Source organism: Sarcophilus harrisii, chromosome 3 (assembly GCF_902635505.1).
Source record: "Sarcophilus harrisii chromosome 3, mSarHar1.11, whole genome shotgun sequence".
NCBI lineage: Eukaryota > Metazoa > Chordata > Mammalia > Dasyuromorphia > Dasyuridae > Sarcophilus > Sarcophilus harrisii.
In genome coordinates, this window is record NC_045428.1 from 441,016,204 (window position 1) to 441,036,950 (window position 20,747).

The 20,747-nt window shown below is 34.8% G+C and overlaps 1 protein-coding gene across 4 annotated transcripts in view; it reads left to right on the top strand.

Moving 5' to 3' along the window:
* SPATA13 (spermatogenesis associated 13) overlaps window positions 1–20,747 on the top strand; it is a 143,195-nt gene that overhangs the window by 73,713 nt on the left and 48,735 nt on the right. The window contains exons 1-3 of one of the 4 annotated variants that reach the window (XM_031960786.1): window positions 2,829–3,348; window positions 6,503–6,868; window positions 8,950–9,094. In XM_031960786.1, the coding sequence (XP_031816646.1) occupies window positions 3,280–3,348; window positions 6,503–6,868; window positions 8,950–9,094 (580 nt within the window). In that variant the 5' untranslated portion in view covers window positions 2,829–3,279. Of the gene's footprint in view, window positions 1–2,828; window positions 3,349–6,502; window positions 6,869–8,192; window positions 8,843–8,949; window positions 9,095–20,747 lie in introns of those variants that run through there. The other 3 variants (XM_023499579.2, XM_023499581.1, XM_023499580.2) reach the window with 3 other exon arrangements.

Below are 20,747 nucleotides of genomic sequence, written 5' to 3' on the forward strand. Positions count from 1 at the left end.
CAAATCATTTAATCTCTGCTTCAATTTTACCATATGTAAAAATAGGAATAATAATAGCATCTGTCTCCCAGGGTTTTTATGAGGATCAAATGAGATCATATTTGTAAAGTACTTAGCACAGTGCCTGACACACAGTAAATGCTATATGTTAACTGTTTTATTGTTATTATTTTCATTATTATCCATTTAAAAAGCTCTGGGTTGGGAGTCAGAAGCATTGAGACATAAAGTACTAGTTCTGTCACTAACATAAGGTCACAATCTTTTCTTTTAATTGTAGCTTTTTATTTTAAAAATATATGCAAAGATAGTTTTCAACATTTACACTTGCAAAACCTTGTGTTCCAAATTTTTCTCCTTCCCTTCCCTCTCTCCCCTAGATAACAAGTGATCCATGTACAATTCTTCTATACATATTTCCACATCTATCATGCTGCACAAGAAAAATTAGATCAAAAAGGAAAAAAAATGAGAAAGAAAACAAAAAGCAAGCAAATAATAACAAAAAAGGTAAAAATACTATGTTATGATCCACATTCAATCCTGACAGTCCTTTTTTTGTATGCAAGTGGCTCTCTCCATCACTAGTGTTAGGAATTGGCCTGAGTCATATAAGGTCATAATCTTAAAGCCAAAGATTAGCACTGAACTAGATTCAGAAGAGTAATTGTAATTCTAGCTGTACTACTTCCTATCACAGGTCACTTAACCTCCATGACCCTCAGTTTCCTTATCTGCAAAATGGGAACAGCCATACCTATCTTGTCCTGTCAACCTTATAGAATAAATTTAAGTGGGAAAAAAAAAGTAAGACTATCTATGTGACAGTGCTTTCTAAATAGCACAGAAATATTGTGTTTGTTAATTTACCCCAATCTTCAGTGCTTTCTTTGCTTAAAACCTTGTGTTAGGCACTCTGCTAGATATTGTTTGATATTGTCATCAAGATATTTGCAACTTAGGATGGCATATAAAACATATATAGATAAGCTACTTTAAGAGAAGAAATTTAAATATAAGAAAAGCTAAATAGAAGAAAGCAATGAACTAAACCTTAGACAAAAACAGTTGTTTATGAATGATCATTCCAATTAAGTATAACACACAGTAAACTAGTAATAGGTTCCATAAATGGGTATTAAAAGAAGTGGAAAATTCTCTGTGAGTTCAAATATTACCAACTGAGGTCTTGAAGGTAGCCAGGGAACCAAGACAGTGAAGGTAAGAATAGTGAACATTTCAGGCATGAGGGAGAGCTATTGTATAGACAAGTTCTACCAGCATGTTATCCTATGAATCCTTTTCCTTTTGTATAAGTCTGTTATTGTTACTTTCTTGGTCTAAGTCTTTGTGTTCTCTCAGCTTCCTAACTAGTCTCCCCACTTCCAACTTTTTTCTTATCCTATCCATTCCATTCCTAACAGAGTTAACCTTCCTAATGCAAAGCTTCTGGTTACTTTCCTGTTTAAAAATGATCACATGTTCTCCTCTTGTCTAAAGAATTACAAAATTGGACAGCTAGATGGTGCAGTGGACAGAGCACCTGCCTTGGAGTCAGGGGGACCTGAATTCAAATGTGGTCTCAGATGCTTATCACTTTTTATCTGTGTAAACGGGACAAGTCACTTAATTCCAATTGCAATCTCCCCCTCCCCCTATACACAAAAAGATTTGTACAGTCATAGAATAAGTCAGAAGGGACCCAGCAACCACTTGCCCAACCTCTAATGGAAAAGGAATACTCACTATCTTTAAACTTATGCTTTTAGGTTTCTTGTGAGGATTAACAAACCACCAGCTCATGATATAACCCATTCTAGTTTTAGCAAGCTCTAATTGTTAGGACACGTCTACTTACATTAAGTCTAAGTTTGCTTCTGCAAATCCCACCTATTGCTCTTAGTTCAAACAGAACAAATCTAAATTTCTTTTACACAGTAGATCTTAAGGTACTTGAAAGTTGCTTTCATGCTCCCCCTGCCAAAAAAAATTTTTTTTTTCCTAGAGTTAACATCCTCACTTCCTTCAACTTATCTCCATATAAGTGGAGCTTTAGGAGATGTGATGGCTTCCTCTCTGTAGATGTTGTCAAGCCTTTTAGCTTGAACTCATCAAAAACAAGATATAATGTCTTACTATCTCCCTAATAATCTTGAGTACTTTGTACTATCTGTTTCTGTCCTGTTTCTATCTTGTCCTTTTTAGTTCTCTCCTTGACAGAGAAAAGAAACAGAGTAAATGAGTAGCATTACTTCCCCCTTCCCCCATTGTCCATTATCTTTATCCCATTCATATCTAGCAGTGATCTATCTATGGAAGGCACATTCTCAAGTCTTTCATTCTAGAGCTTTAAAAATATTCTGGCCAGGGTTGAATGTGGGATTGCAGATGTGGTTTGACTAGAGTGTAGGACTTTCTTCTTCTGGACAGCACTACTCTATTAATTTAGTCTAAGATCAATTTCACAGTTTGAAAAATATGTTCAGATCTTACTGAATAACAATAGATACCTCATCTGCATCCCTTTAACAACACCTCTCTCCTCTAAATATTTGCTATTTTTCTCTTTAATGATGATTTGGGTCTCAATTTAGGAAAGCTATTTTATATAAAATTCATTATGCAACATTCCTAGAATGAATTATGAATGTCTGTAGGCTTTCTGCGGAATTGCTAGACCATCTTCACTTTTCATGATTTTTTTTTTCTTTAAATCAGTCTTGTAAAGCCTGTGGCTTTCTCAAATCAATCATTAAGCTCCTATGTGCCAGGTCCTGTGCTAAGCAGTGTAATGTTTTTAAATATCACAAAATAGTATTATAAAGGAAATCAATTATATTGAAATAAAAATGTTTTTTGCTCTCCAAATTCATGGATTCTCCCCTGAAATTTATTCATGGATTCCCATGAGGGTGGTTTATGGATCTCAGATTAAGAATCCCTGCTTTGAAGGAAGATATTAAAACTGATGACCAATGTGAACAGAAATCCCAGTAGAAAGAGATCAGTAGAGTGAAAATGAATGGGAAGAGTGTGTTGAGATCGGTCAAGCAAGAGTTAACCAGGCAGTGACTCCCTGGAGAGGCTGTTTACTAAAGTTTATGACTTGGGTGTGAATTGGCTATTTAAGAGTGCATCTATGCTCTCCTGCAATTCTCCCGGGAGCTGCCAGAAACCTTGGTCAAAGGACCCAGCCAACCATGGGAAGAGGCCTGTTTTCATTCTCAGTAGGATTGTTTTAAGAGCAAAGAGCTTTATTTTTTTAAAGCCTCTAAAAATATGGTTGTGATCAACTGTTTGCTCTTCCAGTGTGTATGTGGACAACCCTTACCAGTGGCAGACTCAGAGGTAGGTCAATATGGCTTCTTTGGGGGGTAAGATTTGTTTGTGTTTCTTTAACACTTTCCAAGAAGTTCAAAATAGAATCCAGAATGGAAATCTTTCTTGCTGAGATTAGGTTTAGGTAGTTTTCTTTCTTTCTTTTTTTCTTTTTCCTGAACTAGATAAACTTGGCTAAAGTTGTTTACTTTTTGAAAATGGTTCAAGGTTCTCATGTCTTCCAAGTCTATTTCTTTTTGACAGGACTGAAATCGTTAGTGCTAACTGAAATCAGAGCGATTTTTTTCCTTCAGTACTTGGATTAGAAATTAAACAGACTTTTAAACCTTACACTTATTTTCCTGTAAATTAATTTTGTTGTGGGCTCTAAAACGCCGACTGCTGTTTACCTTTGCAGCCATACCGGAAGAATTTACAAAAATGAGCTGCAGGTTTAGGCAGAGGCATCAAGTGGGCTTTTTAAAGTACCACCTGTGCATGGACAATGGCCGAGATTTGAGGTATATTGCATTTAAAAGATTAATCCAATCGCTGCTGGTGGTGGTATTTGATTTCCCTGCTTTGGGGAATACATGGCATTACTGAGGTGAGATCATTTCCTGGAATGTGTTTGAGTCCTCTGAAGGATTTGTTACCTGCACAGCTAAACTGCCTTATTGTTTTCCTAAATCTATTTCCTTATTTTTCAGCTTTGGTGAAGAAAATCTGACTCCTTTTTGCATAAGAATAACAAAAAAAGGAAATTTATCATTATTTTGGGCTGGTTGGAATCTGATCTCAGGGGCTTCTCTATCCCACTCTCTTTTTCATTCCTGATGGTTTTAAAGTCTCTAAGCTTTTCTTCCACCTTATAAAATATACCACTGAGAAAGTGGGATAGGCTTCCACTGCCCTGGCTTCTGAATGCCACTGGTTGTTATATTTTTTTGTTTGTTTGTTTTCTTAATGTTTTGAAGGGAAAATAAAAAACTGAAAGGTAAACTTGTAAACTCTACTTACTTGCTACCCTTTAATCTTCTCAATTCTGGACCCACTCATTCCAACGTAGTCAGGACTGCTAAGTTTGGAAATTTATCACAATTCTGTCCTTTAGGTTGGGGAATCCCTGACCTAGAGAAGGCTTCTATAAACCCCGATCCCCTCTGTCTATCATTTGATTTCCTAGATGCTCTCTTGTTCCCTTCCCCCAAGACCCGGATAGTTCTTGCTCTCTCACTCCTTATTTTGTATCTACAGAAGTAGTAGGAAGAAAGTTAGATAGACGTGCCCATATGATGTGATATCTTTGCTTCCTGTGCATTCTGATCTGTCTTCCTATCACCCATACTGTGGCTGACACCTTTTATTAACATCCCTAATATAGCTGACCTAAACTCAGCCCTCATATTGCAGGAGATATATCCAAACACCATTCATTGAATAAAGAATTGTTCATTGCTTACTCTATGTGCAAAGCCAAATGCTAGGAAAAATGCAATGTTTCCATTACACTGTCCCCTACTCTTTTGGAGATTACAATTTTGTTGGGTATGACTTAAATATAGATAACTATAACAATCAGTATTACATAATGAGTGCATTAGTATGTGTTATGTAAGGACATACTTATTTTGCTTTTCTCTAAAGTGCCTGTTATAATAAGGGTAAGTCCTTAACTCTATCGGGGAAAGATAGTAGACTTTGGTATTATAGGCTTTATGTTTAAATGCCACCTTTGCCACTCATTACCTGTGAGAATTTGGGCAAGCCATTAATCTCTTCAAAAATCTATTTCCTCATCTGTAAATGAGAGGAATGGATTGCATGAACTCTGAGGTTTCTTCTATTTTAAGTCTCTGATCCTCTGGACCTAAAACTGTGTAGAGGAGGAGTTAGATCTTTAAAAAGAAGTAAAAATTAAGTCCAGAAGCAAACCTATGATGTAAATCAGGGGGTTAGTCCTCGGAAATAGTTATTCTATCTCATCTTTAAGAGGATCAAGTAAAGTGAATGAGTGCTTTAAATATTTAGGAAATAATTATCTAAGAATCATAGAATCTTGATTTGGAATAAGTTTTAGCGTTTACCTAATTCATATCTCTGGTTTTACAGATAAAACTGACAAGTTTAGTGACATCCTGATGTCACACTGCCATTGAGCAGTCACTGATAAATACATTTCACACTACTGACTCCTAAAGTAGCCTTGCATTTTTTTGGCCTATACATGTGATTTCATGGGAATAGAGTTATGAGCAAACTCCACCTCTCAGTGTGGATCAACAGCATTTCTTGGAGCAGCTGGGGAGGGCCTGGAGTGAGGAAGATTTGAGTTCAAATGCAGCCTCAGACACTAACTTTGAAACTGGGCTAGTCACTTAATCTCTGTCTCAATTTCTTTATCTTTAAAACAGGAATAATAATTAGCATCTACCTTCCATTGTTGTTGTGTGGATCAAGTGAGATAGCGATCTTAATGAGTTACTAATTGTAAAGTGCTTAACACAGTACCTGGAATAATGTAAGGGCTATGTAAATGTGAGCTATTATTGTTCTGAAATTTGCAAATTTAAGAAAGTTTCTTGATTATTAAAAGTGGTTTGCCCATAGGAACAATATGTATCAGAAGTTGGGCCTTGAACCCAGAGCTTTCTTACTTGAGAACACTTAACTTGTTTGTCATATTGCTACTTGAGTGTTGTACTTAATCTTCCTAAAATACCTGTTATATTATAAACTCGTTTCTTCTACCAGCTGAACAATATTTTCTTAGATTAGTCTATTGTTTCATAAATTTAGGCTGAATATTGCAGCTTAGATAAATGATGGTCCAATCAGCATGGTCCTTCAGCATATTAGCAGTAGGGCTTTAAAAAAAAAAAAAAAAAACCAAAAAAACAACTTACTGTTTTTTTAATCACAGATATCACTGGCTAGTCCTTCTAGCTAATGACTCTAGGTTAAGTTATGGTTTTAATTCAGCCTGAAACTAAAATTGGACTAATTTATTTTAGTTTGTGTCTTAGTCATGTCTTTCAGTACAAAAATGACACTTTAAAAATATAATAAAATAAATCGAGGGTTTTTTAAAAGAGGGTTGATGGCATGGGAAGGGGATGTTTCATTTTGCTTTAATTTTTTCTATAGACATTTAAGCTCACTTAACTTGTTCACATTTGAAAAGGTTGTTACTGATGAACAGTGGAGGAAGTCTTCCTCCCAGGATGAAGAAAAGACCGAGCCACAAAGAGTCACAAGGAGAAGATGGGGTTCTGGAAAAAGATCTCGACCTAGGCCCCTCTCCGATTACAGTCAGTTGACAAGCAGAAGCTTCTCCATTCCTGAAGACTCAGTTGCCATGGAAACCCAAAAATTGGACTCTGTGGATGGAGGAAACCAGCAGAATGGGGCCTCCTCTGACACTTCTGACCAAAATGTTTCTTTGGGCTATTCAAAAGGATGCCGAAAAAGAAGACCCATTTCTGTGATAGGTGGGGTCAGCTTCTATGGGAACAACCAGAGGGAAGAAATAGAAAATCTTCTGACCCAAGTAAGATCTGATGTGCTTCTTCCAAAGTCAACAAGCCCCAGTGCTTCTTCAGCCTCCTGGCCTTTGTCTCCAAGCTGTAAAATAAACAGGATATTTCTCCTTTCTTCTGTTTTCCCCAAATGTGATGTCAGCTGCTTTCAGCCTTCTCTTCCTGACTTTGTCTGAAGACATATTCTAATTAAAACTAACTATTCTGACCTCTGGATGCCTTTCACTAATGTTCTTTCTCTCTTTGGGATAGTAAATTATTTTTGATACATGTAAACTGAGAAAGTCCTGCAGTATCTTATGTAGTAATAATCTGAATTATGTAGTAATAAATAATTTGAAAGTGACAAAAGTTAAATCTCTTACTGGAAAAAAATTGCTTATTTTTGATATATAAAGACAGGGAGAAAATGAAGACAATTAGATATTTTTTATGATAGGAAATAGAATTTTCTGTAATATGCTTCCTTAATCACTTCTCCAGCCACATTGCCAATTTCCAGTGGTTTATTCATTGGTTAAAATTCTACTATTGGTCCTATTGGCCTATATCAGAAAACCAGTCAGCCGGATTTAATTATCTGATAATTGCTTAGACCTGTACTGGGTACTGGGGAGAAAGGTAGTGAAGTATGAGGTGTGCACTTTGTCTCAGACACTTACAGTGTTGATAAAGATGAAAAATTCTAAAAAGAATATAAATTTTATCTGTTAAACCTATTATCTAATATTAATTGCAGTTGAAGATTAGTTTTAACTTGCAAACTTTAAATTCTTAACATTAAGAACTTAAAAAAAATGAGGTGAAGAGTTTGTTCATGTTGAAATTCTTTAGTCTTATTTAAAAATTTTGCTCTCAAAGAGGCAGTGTTAAATAGTGAGTAGGGGGGCTCTGTTGAGACATCATAAAGCCAGAAATCAAATGATAACTCTGATGCACTAACTGGGTGACCCTAGGCAAGTTACTTATTTTTTCATTGCCTCAGGCTATTCTCTTAGATTATAAATTGCACAGCAGTTGCCAATTCATGGCAGAGTTTTCCTACTCCAATAAGAGTCAGTAGTCATAGAACCTGTCAAAATAATACTAATTTTGAAAAAAAATTTGGTACAGATTAAAACTTGGTAGCTAAGCCTACTTTAAATATATAGAAGCATATAACATTTTATATACTATATAAAATACTTTGTATAATATACATGTATTTATATATAATATGTTATAAATATATAGGCATATGTATATCTATATATATAATGTGTGTGGGGGTATATATGTATATATGTGTGTATGGTATGTATATATATATATATATATATATATATATGAAAAAGACAGTTTGTCAGGGAATCTAGTGTTGAGGGAATGAGCTTATTTAAAAATTTTCTTTTAAATTGCCCAATATAAGAAATTGTGAGGCAAACCTGCCCTAATTTAATGTGTATTTTAAAATCTAATTAAATATGGCAGATCTAGTTTCTAGGGAGGGAATGACCACTTCAAGAAATGATTTAATTGATATAAATTTAGAAAAGACAAATCCCAGTTGCTTCCATTTTAAATAAACTTCATGTCAGTTAACTTAATTATTGGAAGAAGAGACATGATATTATCAGTTGGACTACTTTCCAGATACTAGAAGCTTTTTTTGGTGGGAGATGGGGAAGATAGGAAAGTTCTTTAAAAAGTATCTTCTTAACTTCTTATTCTGTATTTATGTGGAGAAATATCTTGAGAAATCTACAAGCTTCCTTCATGTACTTCTCTTTTTCTGTTCTTCTCTATAGTACTTTTGCTTGGTATTATAAACAAATGATAAATGACATAGACTATATTCATGTTTGAAAGATGATGGAATGTAAGTGAAAGCAGATTATAAACAATTGAAGAAGTGAGACTTTTTAAGTGCTGGGGAGACTCAGTGCCAGCTGAGGTTTTTGACACCATTTGGTGGAGGATGTTTGAAACCTGTAATCAGCTTCAGGGTGAGAACCTTCATCTTGGCTGTATTGTGTGAAAATGATTATAAGAACTATAATTTCCGGGAATCTTTGATTATTACTAATAACAATCTTTCACTTTCTTCTTGTAGCCAGTAACCAGGCCCGCAGTTCCAGCTCATCAAGTGCCACCATATAAAGCTGTTTCTGCCCGGTTTCGGCCATTCACGTTTTCCCAAAGCACACCTATTGGGCTGGATCGAGTTGGACGCAGAAGGCAGATGAGAACATCTAATAGTAAGTTTCATGGAGCTCTTAGCAAGCACCATAGGAAATATCAGGAGGCAACTCTTTTTCAAAGTATTATGACTTTACCCTTTATGTAGCTTTTTAAAAAGTCATTTAAAAATCTTATCCTTCTGAACTTTCACATTTAAAACATTTGATAATCAGCTGGGTAAAATAGACTGAACATTAGAATTGAATTGAGAAGATTTAGTCAAGTTAAATCAACAAGCCTTTATTAAACATCTACTATGTGCATGGCACATGCTAAGTGCCAAGGATACAAAGAAAAGTAAAAATATTTCCTTGTCTCCAGGAACTCACATTCTAATGGAAAAGTCAACATGCAAACAACTGTGTATGTACAAGATACATTTTTGATAAAAGGAAGGTAATTTCAGAGGGAAGGCATAAGCTTTGAAGGGAACAAAGAAAGGTGCCTTGCAAAAGGTATTTACCGGAGACTTAAAGAATAACATGAGAGACAGAAGGAGTGAGAGCATTCAAGGTATAACGTGCAGTTAGTGCAAAGACATGGATGAAGTAGATGAACATTTTTGAGCAATGAAGAGTAACGTCAGAGTCATTCTCTGGAAAGGAAGAAAAGGCTTAGAGTTGATTTCTATAGCCAATCAGTGGTTAAGAGAACAGCTTACAATGCCAAATGGATGAAGAACTTGGTTTTTAATCAGAAGATTCTAAGTTCAGTCACTGGCTTATTTTTTTGCCTTTGAAACTAAGGCAGCATCATATAGTGGAAAATGTATTGGTCTTGGATATAGAAGATGTAGATTTTAATCCAAACTACTCCTTTGATAGACTTTGTGAATTTAGATGTCATTTTACTTCCTTGACTTCAATTTCACAGTTTTTTAGATTTGCAAGTATTCTCTGAGGCCATTTATTTATCAAAAAAACCCAAAAACAAACAAAACAGAGAGAGAGTATCATAGATAGTAGGCTGGAGAAGAACTCAGGGCCACTTAGCCCATTCCCTCTCACTTTACAAATGAGGAAAATGATATTCCTAGAGAATTAAGTGTCCCCTAAGTATGTTAGGGATATAAGGATAAAAAATTTACTTTCTGTTCAGGGAAAACCTATGTACATAAGTAAATAATTTGGAGGTAAGATGATAGGAACACTAAAATCCAAGAGAAGCCAGAAGGATATCTTGTACTACAGGAGATAGGACTTGGACTTTTTTTCAAAGATCTCCCTTTATAAGGACTTTACTATTTTTATAAACCTTCTACTTAATTGTTAAAAGATTTTAATTGTTGGGAATTTTTTTTTAGTATATCTTGTTGAAGCTCGCCTTTCTACATCTTCTTTTACTTTTTTTTTTGTTCTCTGGGGCCAAAAAAAAAAGCACTTAAAATCTTCTTCCATGTAATGATCCTTCAGATATTTGAAGCCAGCTCTCACATTCACCCACAGAACTTTAGAGCTAGAAAAGACTGCAGAGGCAGTGTTGTCTTACTTATATCTGAAAAAAAAATCCACTCTAATAGTCATACAACCTTCACTTGAACCTCCAATGAAAGGGCAGCACATTTAATTTTAAATAGCTCTAAATATTAGGAAATCATTCCTTACCTCAAATATAAGGATTTTTTTTGTTGTTCAGTCATATCTGACTCTTCATGACTCTATTTGGATTTGGAGTTTTCTTGACAAAGATTTGCCATTTTCTTCTCTATATATTTTATAGATAAGGAACTGAGGCAAACAGGATTAAAGTAACTTGTCCAGGGTCACATAGGTAGTGTCTGAGGTTGGATTTGAACTCATGAAGATGAGTCTTCCTGACTCTAGACCCGCACTGTATCCATTGCCCCATCTAGCTACCCCAAATTTAAGTTTGCTTTCCTTCACCATTTCTACTATTGCTCCTAGCTTTGTCCTATTCATTTAATTTATCTGATCTTTCATTTTAAAGTCTCAAATTTGGAAGTAATTTTAGAGGCCATTTAGACCAGAATATCAATAGATTTAGAGCTGGAAAGAAGTTCAGAGACCGTGTAGTCCACTCTCATTCATTTTATAGATAAGGCAACTGAGAATCAGCAAGTTCAGTGACATGATGAAAGTTATTTGGGTCTTTGGTTCCAAGCGGAACTAGTCTGATATGTTTTCATCACAACTTTTCAACTACCTAAAATCAGCTATTGTGCCCTACCAAGTCTTCTTCTCCAGGTTCAATATCTCAGTTTACTTCAGCTAGTCTGTATATGGCACAATCTTAAGACTCTTCATTATTTTCTTTGCTTCTTCTGAATATTTTTCAGTTTACCAATATCTTTCTTTAAAATATAGAACCACAAGCAATACTCCTGCTGTAGTCTAAATAAGGCAGTTATCACTTCCTTGATTTTGAACACAAAGCCTCTCTTAATAGGCCTGTTGCTTTAGCATACTTCCATATCACTGTTACTTCCTATTGAACTTGCAACTTAGTAGGTCTGAATCATTTTCAAGTGAACTTTTTTCTAGTTATACCTTACCCATTTTATATTTGTCAAGTTGATTTTTTGAAAACATATTAAGATTCTACATTTATCCCTATTAAATTTTATTTTAATAGATTTATATCCAAAATTTTACCTTGTTAAAATCTTTTTTGAATATCAACTCTGTTATCTTTCTTGGCTTTTTATTTTCTGAAAATTTGATAGTAATGTTGTTTATACCTTTATGAAAATTTGTTAAAAAACAAAACAAAACAATGTTAAGTAGCTCAGGGCTAAACATAGAGCTGCAGCTGCTCAACAAAAATCTTTCTTCCAAATTGCTAGTGAGGGGCAGCTAGATGACACAGGGGATAGAGCACTGACCCTAGAGTCGAGGACCTGTGTTCAAATCTGGCCTCAGACACTTAACACGTTGTAGTCGTATGACTCTGGGCAAGTAACTTAATCCCAATTGCCTTATTTGAACCATTAATGCCTATTCTTAGAGCCTACCAGGCTTAGAATCAGCCTGCCAGTAAAACCTACCAGAGAGTGTGACTAGCCCATATCTCTCCTTTTCCACATAGCATAAGAGACATTGTCAAATATTTTGTTAAAAACTGGAATAAATATGACTATAGCATTCCCCTGTTCTATCTGTCTAATAAACCTTTCAAAAAAATAAATGAAGTAAATGTGGCATAATCTGTTCTTAATTAAGTGATACTATTCTTTATGATCTCTGCTTTCTTTTAAAGAGGTTCTCCAATTATTTCTTTAATAATATAGTCTATAATTTTGCCAGGTTTCAAAATTATATTCCATTGGTCTGTAATTTGTGAATTTCATTACTCTTCTTCCCTTCCACCCCTTTTAAAAATTGCTGCGTTTTCTGTTTTCTAAACCCACTGACCATAATCATTCAAAGATAACAGATAGTAGTTCAAAAATCACATTTATAAGATTTTGGAGCATCCTTTTATGGATCTGGATCTGTTGATTTGATTTGATTCATCAAAGGCAGTAAGTACTCACTATTTTCCTCCATAGCACACACACACTCTCTCTCTCTCTCTCTCTCTCTCTCTCTCTCTCTCTTTCTCTCTCTCTCTCTCTCCCTCTCTCTCTCTCCCTCTCTGTCTCTGTCTCTGTCTCTGTCTCTCTGTCTCCTTCTCTATCTCTCTGTATATGTGTGGGTATATGGGTGTGTAGACAGACAAGCAAGGCAGAGATAGAGAGGGATGCTATATATTACCTACTATGAATGTTGATCTGTACTTGCAGTCCACTAAACCTCTCATATCGCCACACTATTAACTGATTAACTCACTGTATCTGTCATCTTTATATAATTGAGTTTTGAACCCATATATAGTACATTTATTCCTATCAAAATCTATCCTTTTAAATTCAGCACATAATTTGAGCTTGCCAAGAATGTTTTAGTACTGATTCTGCTGCTTAGAATGTTATTCTGCATCACGTTCTCTGAAAATTTGGTAAGTAAGTTGTGTATATCTTCATCTAATCAATTGATTAAAATGCTGATTTGCACAGGGATAAGGGCAGATTTCCTGAGGCATTTTTACTAGAGATCTTCCTGAAGATGGTCATTAATCTGTTCTTATCTATTTTTGAATACAGTTATTTAATAAGTTCTGAAACTCATAATACCTTATAGTCAGTTTCTCGCTACTGTGTCCATGAACGTATCATGCAATACTTTGTCCCATTTTGGAGTTCAAGGATAATATAATAATAATAATAATAACAAAATCACAAAAATAGTAATAGTTGTAATAGTGATAGCATTTATTTAGCACTTTAAAGTTCTAAAATGCTTTACAGTATATGTAATTCACCAACTTATTAACATTTTTCATTACTAGATAGATGTTAGTCAATTTAATCACTGATGACTTTTGTCAGCACAGAAATTTAATTTTGGATTTCTATAGACTAATGCAGAGTGAAATAAATAGAGTTCAGAGAACAACATACATAATAACAATAACATTGTGGGGTTTTTAAAATCACTTAAGCCTGACTTTAGAATCAGAGTTGGACCAAGTAATGTCTGATGTTCTTTCCAGTTCTAGCTCTGTGATCATATGAGAAGAATCAATAATGCCCTGGAGAAAAGTTCAAGAAGAAAATAATATTCCTCTTCAAGTAGAGAGAAGGGGGACAAATTACTAAGGCAGAATATTTCTAGTCAGATGAAGTCACTGGATCTCGTATTTGTTCTTAATTATTTTCTTTCTTATAAAGGAACATTCATTCTGCAGGTAAAGGAGAATAGCTAGTTCTAAAAATGATTGCAAAAACAAAAGGCATCAGTAATCTTTTTTAAAAGAAATTTTATCTTAGAAAATATGTTTAAGAATGCACTTTTTTCATAATATCATTCTCCCATAAAGAAGGGACCTTGGAGGCTATCTAGTCATACTTTACAGATGAGGATCTAAGGCCCACTTATCTATGAAGAGGTATTATAACTCGTCCAAAATCATGAAGTTTCATTTTTTCAAAGTATCTTATAAGAAATTACCTCTCCTTTTTCTAACTCTTCTTCTTTGATGATGCCTTTGTTCCCAGATTGAAGGCTAGACCTTAAGTGATTTGCCCAGGGTCAGACAGCCAGGATCAGAGGCAAGCCCCAGATACTTCTGACTCTGAGGTCAGTTCTCTATCCACTGGACAGTTAGATGGTACAGCAGATAGACTCTGGGTCTGGAATCAGAAGACCTAAGTTCAGATCAGCTTCAGATTTATTAGCAGTGATTTTGGGCAACTCATTTAATTTCTGATTCAGTTTCATCTTCTATAAAGCAAGGATAATAACAGTACCCACCTCCTCCAGTTATTGAGAAAATCAAACAAGGTGGTATTTGTAAAGCATTTTGCAAAGCATAAAGTATTATGTAAATGCTAATTATGATGATGATGATGATGCAGTTTTACCTCTCTGTCATCAACAAAAAATATTAAGATTCTAAATATTAAAAAAAAAAGATGGGCAAGAAAAGATAAAACCTTTCTTTTTTGATGTGAAGGTCCAGAATGGGTGGAATAGATTGTATAAACTTTTGTGGTTTTCTTTTTATTCTTATTATCTTCCAAATAATTTAGTTGTCTTCTACATGAAAACTTTTGTTCATTCATTTTTTAGTTGTGCCTGACTATTTGTGACCCCATTTTGGGGTGTTCTTGGCAAAGATACTGAAGTGGTTTGCCTTTTCTTCAGTTCATTTTACAAAGGAGAAAACTCAGGCAAACAGGGTTAAGTGACTTGCTTAGAGTCACACAGCCAGTGAATGTCTGAGGCTGGATTTGAACTCAGGATGATGAGCGTTGCTGACTCCATGCCCAGCATTGCCCAACAATTCATTGAACCTGTTAGCAGCTCGTGTAGGAAAAATCCTAAATAAGATGACTTATTCCTTCCAGGTCTCATACATGGTTGCTTTGTTTTAAAAAAATATTTTAAGCACTGTGAATTTTTAAAGATCTTTGTAGTGTTGAAGATCCTGATTGTTAAAATTAGGGCATTGTGATTAATGGGTAGCACTCCTTTCCATATTTACAGCTCACTTTTCTGTGGCTTGATTTTATCCTGACATACAGAGAGAGTATTGTGCATTGTTCATAGGCTGAAGTTATTTTGCTGATTTAAGGACTAAGTATCAGGGGGATAGCAACAAATTATTACACTTTTAACTTGCACATGACTCCTTCAAACTGTTGGGGACGCTCTAGCACATGAAATCAGAGAAATATTCCAAGGTTAACATTTCAGGAAAGAACCAAGATGTGGAAAAACAAAACAAAACAAAACAAAAAAACCACAAGGGGAAAAAACTATTCTTTGGCTTTGAATATCTTTATGAAGTGCTTCAAAGATGCTTTTGCTTGCTGGAGTGAATGAAATGGAGAAAGGTAATTACTCATTGTACCTAATTCATTTTGTTACTTTCTGTTGTGTGCCTGGAAATGAACATAGCTGCACGATCTTATTCTTTGTGAAGCGGTGGTAACTTCTATAATTGGCAATGGGTATGTTTTAAAAATATTTTTTAAAAACTATTTTTGACTTTGAAGTAATAGTATGTAGTAACTCATTCACATTTATCTTTTGGATAATGCTCATTCAATAATGTAAAGACATTAAAGAAATATTTCTGTGTACAAAAACTGTTTTACTTAAAAGGATATTAAAAGGAACACGAATCAGACAGTTTCTTTTCTTGATGATGTTTGAGTGTGCTGTTTTGCTCTAGCCTTTGGGAAAAGGTTAACCTTGCATTAGGTGAAGGGTTTTTGAAATAAGTATAAATTTTTTAAAACAGCATTTTGAGTTTAAATGAGTCAAAACTAGATGGGTTGTGAATTATTATCAGTGGCCTTAGAAAGGTTTTTTAAATAAAAATAAAATTTTAACAGTATTTTGAATTAACTGAATCCAAAATAAATGGGTTATAAACTATTGTCAATGCTCATAATACATTCTATAGGAAGTCAGTCAATCAATAAGCATTGATTAAATGCCTCAGTCTTATCATCTGTCAAATTAGTTAATTTCTAAAAACTTGGGTATGGACAATTATATCTTTTCAAAAAAAAATTTAGTTAATTGTTACTCTGAATTTGACAAATATCAGCAAATAGAAGTATTTCCATATAATCAAGAACAGAAAAAAGCATTGGAGTTTAAGACCACAGATTTTCATTATGTATGCTTTTTGTTTAAAAAAAAGTATGCTATATATCTAGCATCCTTATTCCATAACTATTCTATTGCTGAAATATTCTACATAAGGTGATGTACCTAGAGTGCAGAACAAGACACCTTTTTTGCACAAAGCCAATACAGAAATTTATTTTGCTTGACTATGAATATTTGTTGTAAGAATTTTGCTTTTCTTTTTAATAGGAAAGGAGGTAGAGAGAAAAGAGATTTTTATTGAAAAAAATTTAATTTTTACAAATTTCATGGCAGATAGAACTACAAAAGTAACTTTTTTTCAGTGACTTGCTAAGTACCAATATAGACTGAGATGTTGAACAAGCAGATGATAGCTAGAATGGATGACCACTTGTTTGAGATGTAACAAAAGAAGGCTAAGTAGCTCTGCCTTTTATTAGTTAATTATTATTGGACCATCTATTCCTAAACAGTGGTTCTATAACTTCCAATCCAATTTGGCAAGCATTACTGATGTACCTATTATATAGAAAGTGCTGTGATGGGTACTTGAAACAAAACAATTAAGTCCCTGTCCTCAAAAAGCTTCCATTCTTCTGAAGGAAATTAACATCAGAAAATAATTAAAAAACAGATATATGCATGGTATTAAAAACAGATATATACATAAGAGTTTGAGGACAGATAAAAAATAGACTTGAAATTAGGAAAGGAATTCCTTAATGTGGGAAGTTCCACATGAGCTTAGTCTCAAAGAAAATCAAGGATTCCAGAAAATAGCAATGAAAATTACATGGAGAATAGTCTGTATTTTGGCACAGAAACAGGGGTGGCATTCCAGCTTTGGGGAATAGCAAGTAGGCCAGATTGGCTAGATCAGAGAATATATGAAGGGGATGAGCTGAGACAAAATAAGCCTGGAAAAGTAGACTAAAGTCAGATTGTGAATGGTTTTAAATATCAGTCTAAAGGATTTATATTTTATCCATGGTGGCACAATGAATAGACTCCTGGTCCTAGAGGCAGGAAGATCTGACTTCAAATTCAGTCTTATACATTTACTAGCTATGTGACCCAGAAGAAATCCCATTAAGAGATTTGTTCTTTCTGTCTCAGTTTCCTCCTCTGTAAAATTAGGATAATAGCACTGCCTACTTCCTAGGGTTATTGAGAGGATAAAAAGACATATTTGTAAAGAGCTTTGAAAACTTTAAAGTGGTACATAAATGCTACCTATTGTTATGACAAATCAGGAAAATGAGGCTTAGATAAACCAAATGACATACTCAAAATCCTATTGATAGTAAGTGGCAGAACTAGAATTGGAAATCAATTCCTCTAAATTGAGCACTGTACTGTGTCTTAGTAGTTTGTGTGTAGAAGGGCTACACTGATATAATCATGGAGTCATCAAAGATAAGACCGAAGAACAAGGGATTTTTCCCACTGAACTCTTAGATTGGTTAGGAACCATTCACGGAATTGTGTCCAGCAGCTAGGGGATGCAGTGGATTGAACTCTGAGCCTGGAATTCAATCTCAGACACAAGTTATATGATCTTGGGCAAGTCACTTAATTTTTGCCTCAGTTTGCTTAAATGTAGGATGGGATTAATAATAGCATTTACCTCTAAGGATGGGGACCAAAAAAGAGAAAAATATCTGTAAAATGTTTAGCATAGTGCCTGGCACAGAATAGATACCATACAAATGTTAATTATTATTATGATATTCATTTAAGGGTACCATGTTATAAGGGAGGTTGACAAATTTAACCAAGATGGTGAGCAGAATGAGGAAATTATTCCAAACCATGGGCTTAAGTCTACATCACTTGAGAATTCAAAAGCATAGTTTTAGAACAAGCAAACAGGAACCACTTAGTAGTTATCATGTGTATTCTGGGGAATGGAAGCATGGGTTCTCACAGTATTTCTCAAACTGACTCCATTTCCTGTATGCTATGCTTGATATATCCCCTCCCTTTTGTGGTGAACTTCTGTGACTGTTGAGCATTTGGTGTTAAATTAAGAAATGAGCAGAGTCTGCCTTTAGCCACTTTTGAGTGGTTAGGCCACCCAGTTCAGATGAAAAGTGGTCTTCTCTCAAATAATGTTTGTTGAATAAATAGATAGCATGGTTATAGTGTTGTATATGCTGGAAAGGTATAGGATTATGTGAAAGGACTATAGATTTAGAGCAGGAAGTCACTTAGTACAAGTTTCATTTTACAGATGAGGAAACTGAGGTGCAAAAAAATTAAGTCAGTTGCCCAATATTATAGTAACAGAAGTGAATGGGCTTTAATAATGATTTGATAATTTTTTAATGTTTGATTGATGACTTTTGGTTATACATCATAATAATTCCTGGTTATATTGATGCAATGGATAGAACACTGGGCTGAGAATCAGGAAGACTCATCTTCCTGAGTTCAAATCCAGTCTCAGACACTTGCTAGCTGTGTGATCCTGGGTAAGTCACTTAATCCTGTTTGCCTCAATTTCCTGATCCATAAAAGAAGTTGTAGATAAAAAGGACAAAACACTCCAGTCTCTTTGCCAAGAAAACCCCCAAATGAGGTCACAAAGAGTCAGAAATTCCTGAAAACTGACTGAATGTATGTCCTACTCCTAAGAATTGAATTATCCCTTATAATAGCAACAGTTAAGTAAGATGACCAGACTTTGCAGCATTCTATCCCTGTAGTCCATCTCTATTCAGAGGTGTGTGTTTCTCTCTGTGCTTTAGAACCAAAGTTGGTGATTACTGTTGCTCAGAATTTGACTTCTTTTTGAGAATCTTTTCTTTTCTGTTACTGTAATCATTTTGTATTATGCTCTTCTGGTTCTACTTATTTCATTCTGCCTTAGCTCTGATTGTATTTTGATTAATTGCTGAGAATCTTAATGTAGCAGATTCATTCTAACACTAGAGAAGCTAGTCCTGGAATAGTGACCTCTGATGAGGTTATAAGTGATCTGATCATTTAGATGCTAAGGGTCTTTGGAATGTTCATTTAGGGAAATTTGCCCCAAGAAAAATTCTTTTCCTAGATTCTGCTTCGCTATTATAGAGAATGAGGCTAGTCCTGTAATAATGACCTCTAATGATCACTTAGGTGCTAGGAGTCTTTGGAATGTTCACTTAGGGAACTTTGCCCCAAGAAAAATTCTTTTCCTAGCTTCTACCTTACTATTATAGAGAATGAGATTTTGGTCCTAACTATTGCGTGCGGGCAAGGGACTCTACTGAGAGAATAGAACATTTCATTCTAAAGTTTAGCTATAGTGCTGGCCAACTCAAGTACTATTCTATTTGGTAGTAAGAATGAATTGCCAAAAGTAGATCTGGAGTCTGAGCATTACAGTTCAGATCCCAGCTCTGAGACTTATTATCTCTGTGACCAAAATTAAGTCTAGAATTTATTTTTCTCATCTGTAAAATAAGAAAGTGAACTTTTAAGATTTCTTCCAGTTCTAAATCCTATGATCTAGAAATAATAATTCTGTTATTTTAACAAAGCTTCAACTAGCCCAGCTACTATATTATTGTTGTTCAGTCATTTTCAGTTATGCCTGACTCTTTTTGATACCATTTAAGGTTTTCTTGAAAAAGATACTGGAATGATTTGCAATTTCCTTCTCCGGCTCCCCTAACAGATGAGGAAACTGAAGCAGAGTTAAATGACTAGTTGTTCACACAACTAGGACATATCTGAGATCAGATTTGAACTCATGGAGCTGTCTTCATTACTACAGGCCTGGCCAGGTCTATCCTCTGTGCCATCCAACTGCCATGCTGTAACCCCAAAGAATATACCAAGTGTATAAACACACTTGGAAGGCTCAAACTCCCTTTGTCTCAGGCAATTAGATAGAATACAAGACCTGCAGTCAAGAAGCCCTGAGTTTAGATCTATTTTCAGACACTTAGAAGAAGCTGTGTGACTCTAGAAAAGTAATTTAATCTCTCTCAAACTGTTTCATCACCTGAAAAATAGGATTAATAATGGTTGTGAGGATCAAATAATATTTATAAAGCGCTTTGCAAACTTTAAAACATTACATAGATTTTTATTGTTGTTCTTATTAATTAACTTTTAGGGCAGTAAGTCCCCTCTTTCTTTGTGACAGGAAGTTTTTTTTTTTTTTCTTCAGCAATGGAAAGGGGAATCAGTTAGGTCATTGTAGCCACTGACTTAACTCCCCAGGCACATGGATTGCTTGTGATGCCAATTATCCCTCTGTTGCTGATCAGGAAATGACCACATGTGAAAATATACTTACACCAGATTGTACTTAGAATAACAGAATCATGGCATTTCAGAACAGGAAGAGACCTTAGAAATCTTGTAGTGCAATCTCATTTTATAGCTAAGGGAAATGTTTTGAGTTCTAGCTGTGCTACTATCTTTTCTTCTTAGATGGCTTCAAAACAAAATATGTAGGTAAGTGTATCAATAGAAGTGTGTATGTATATAACTATACAGTTATATAGTTTTTTAC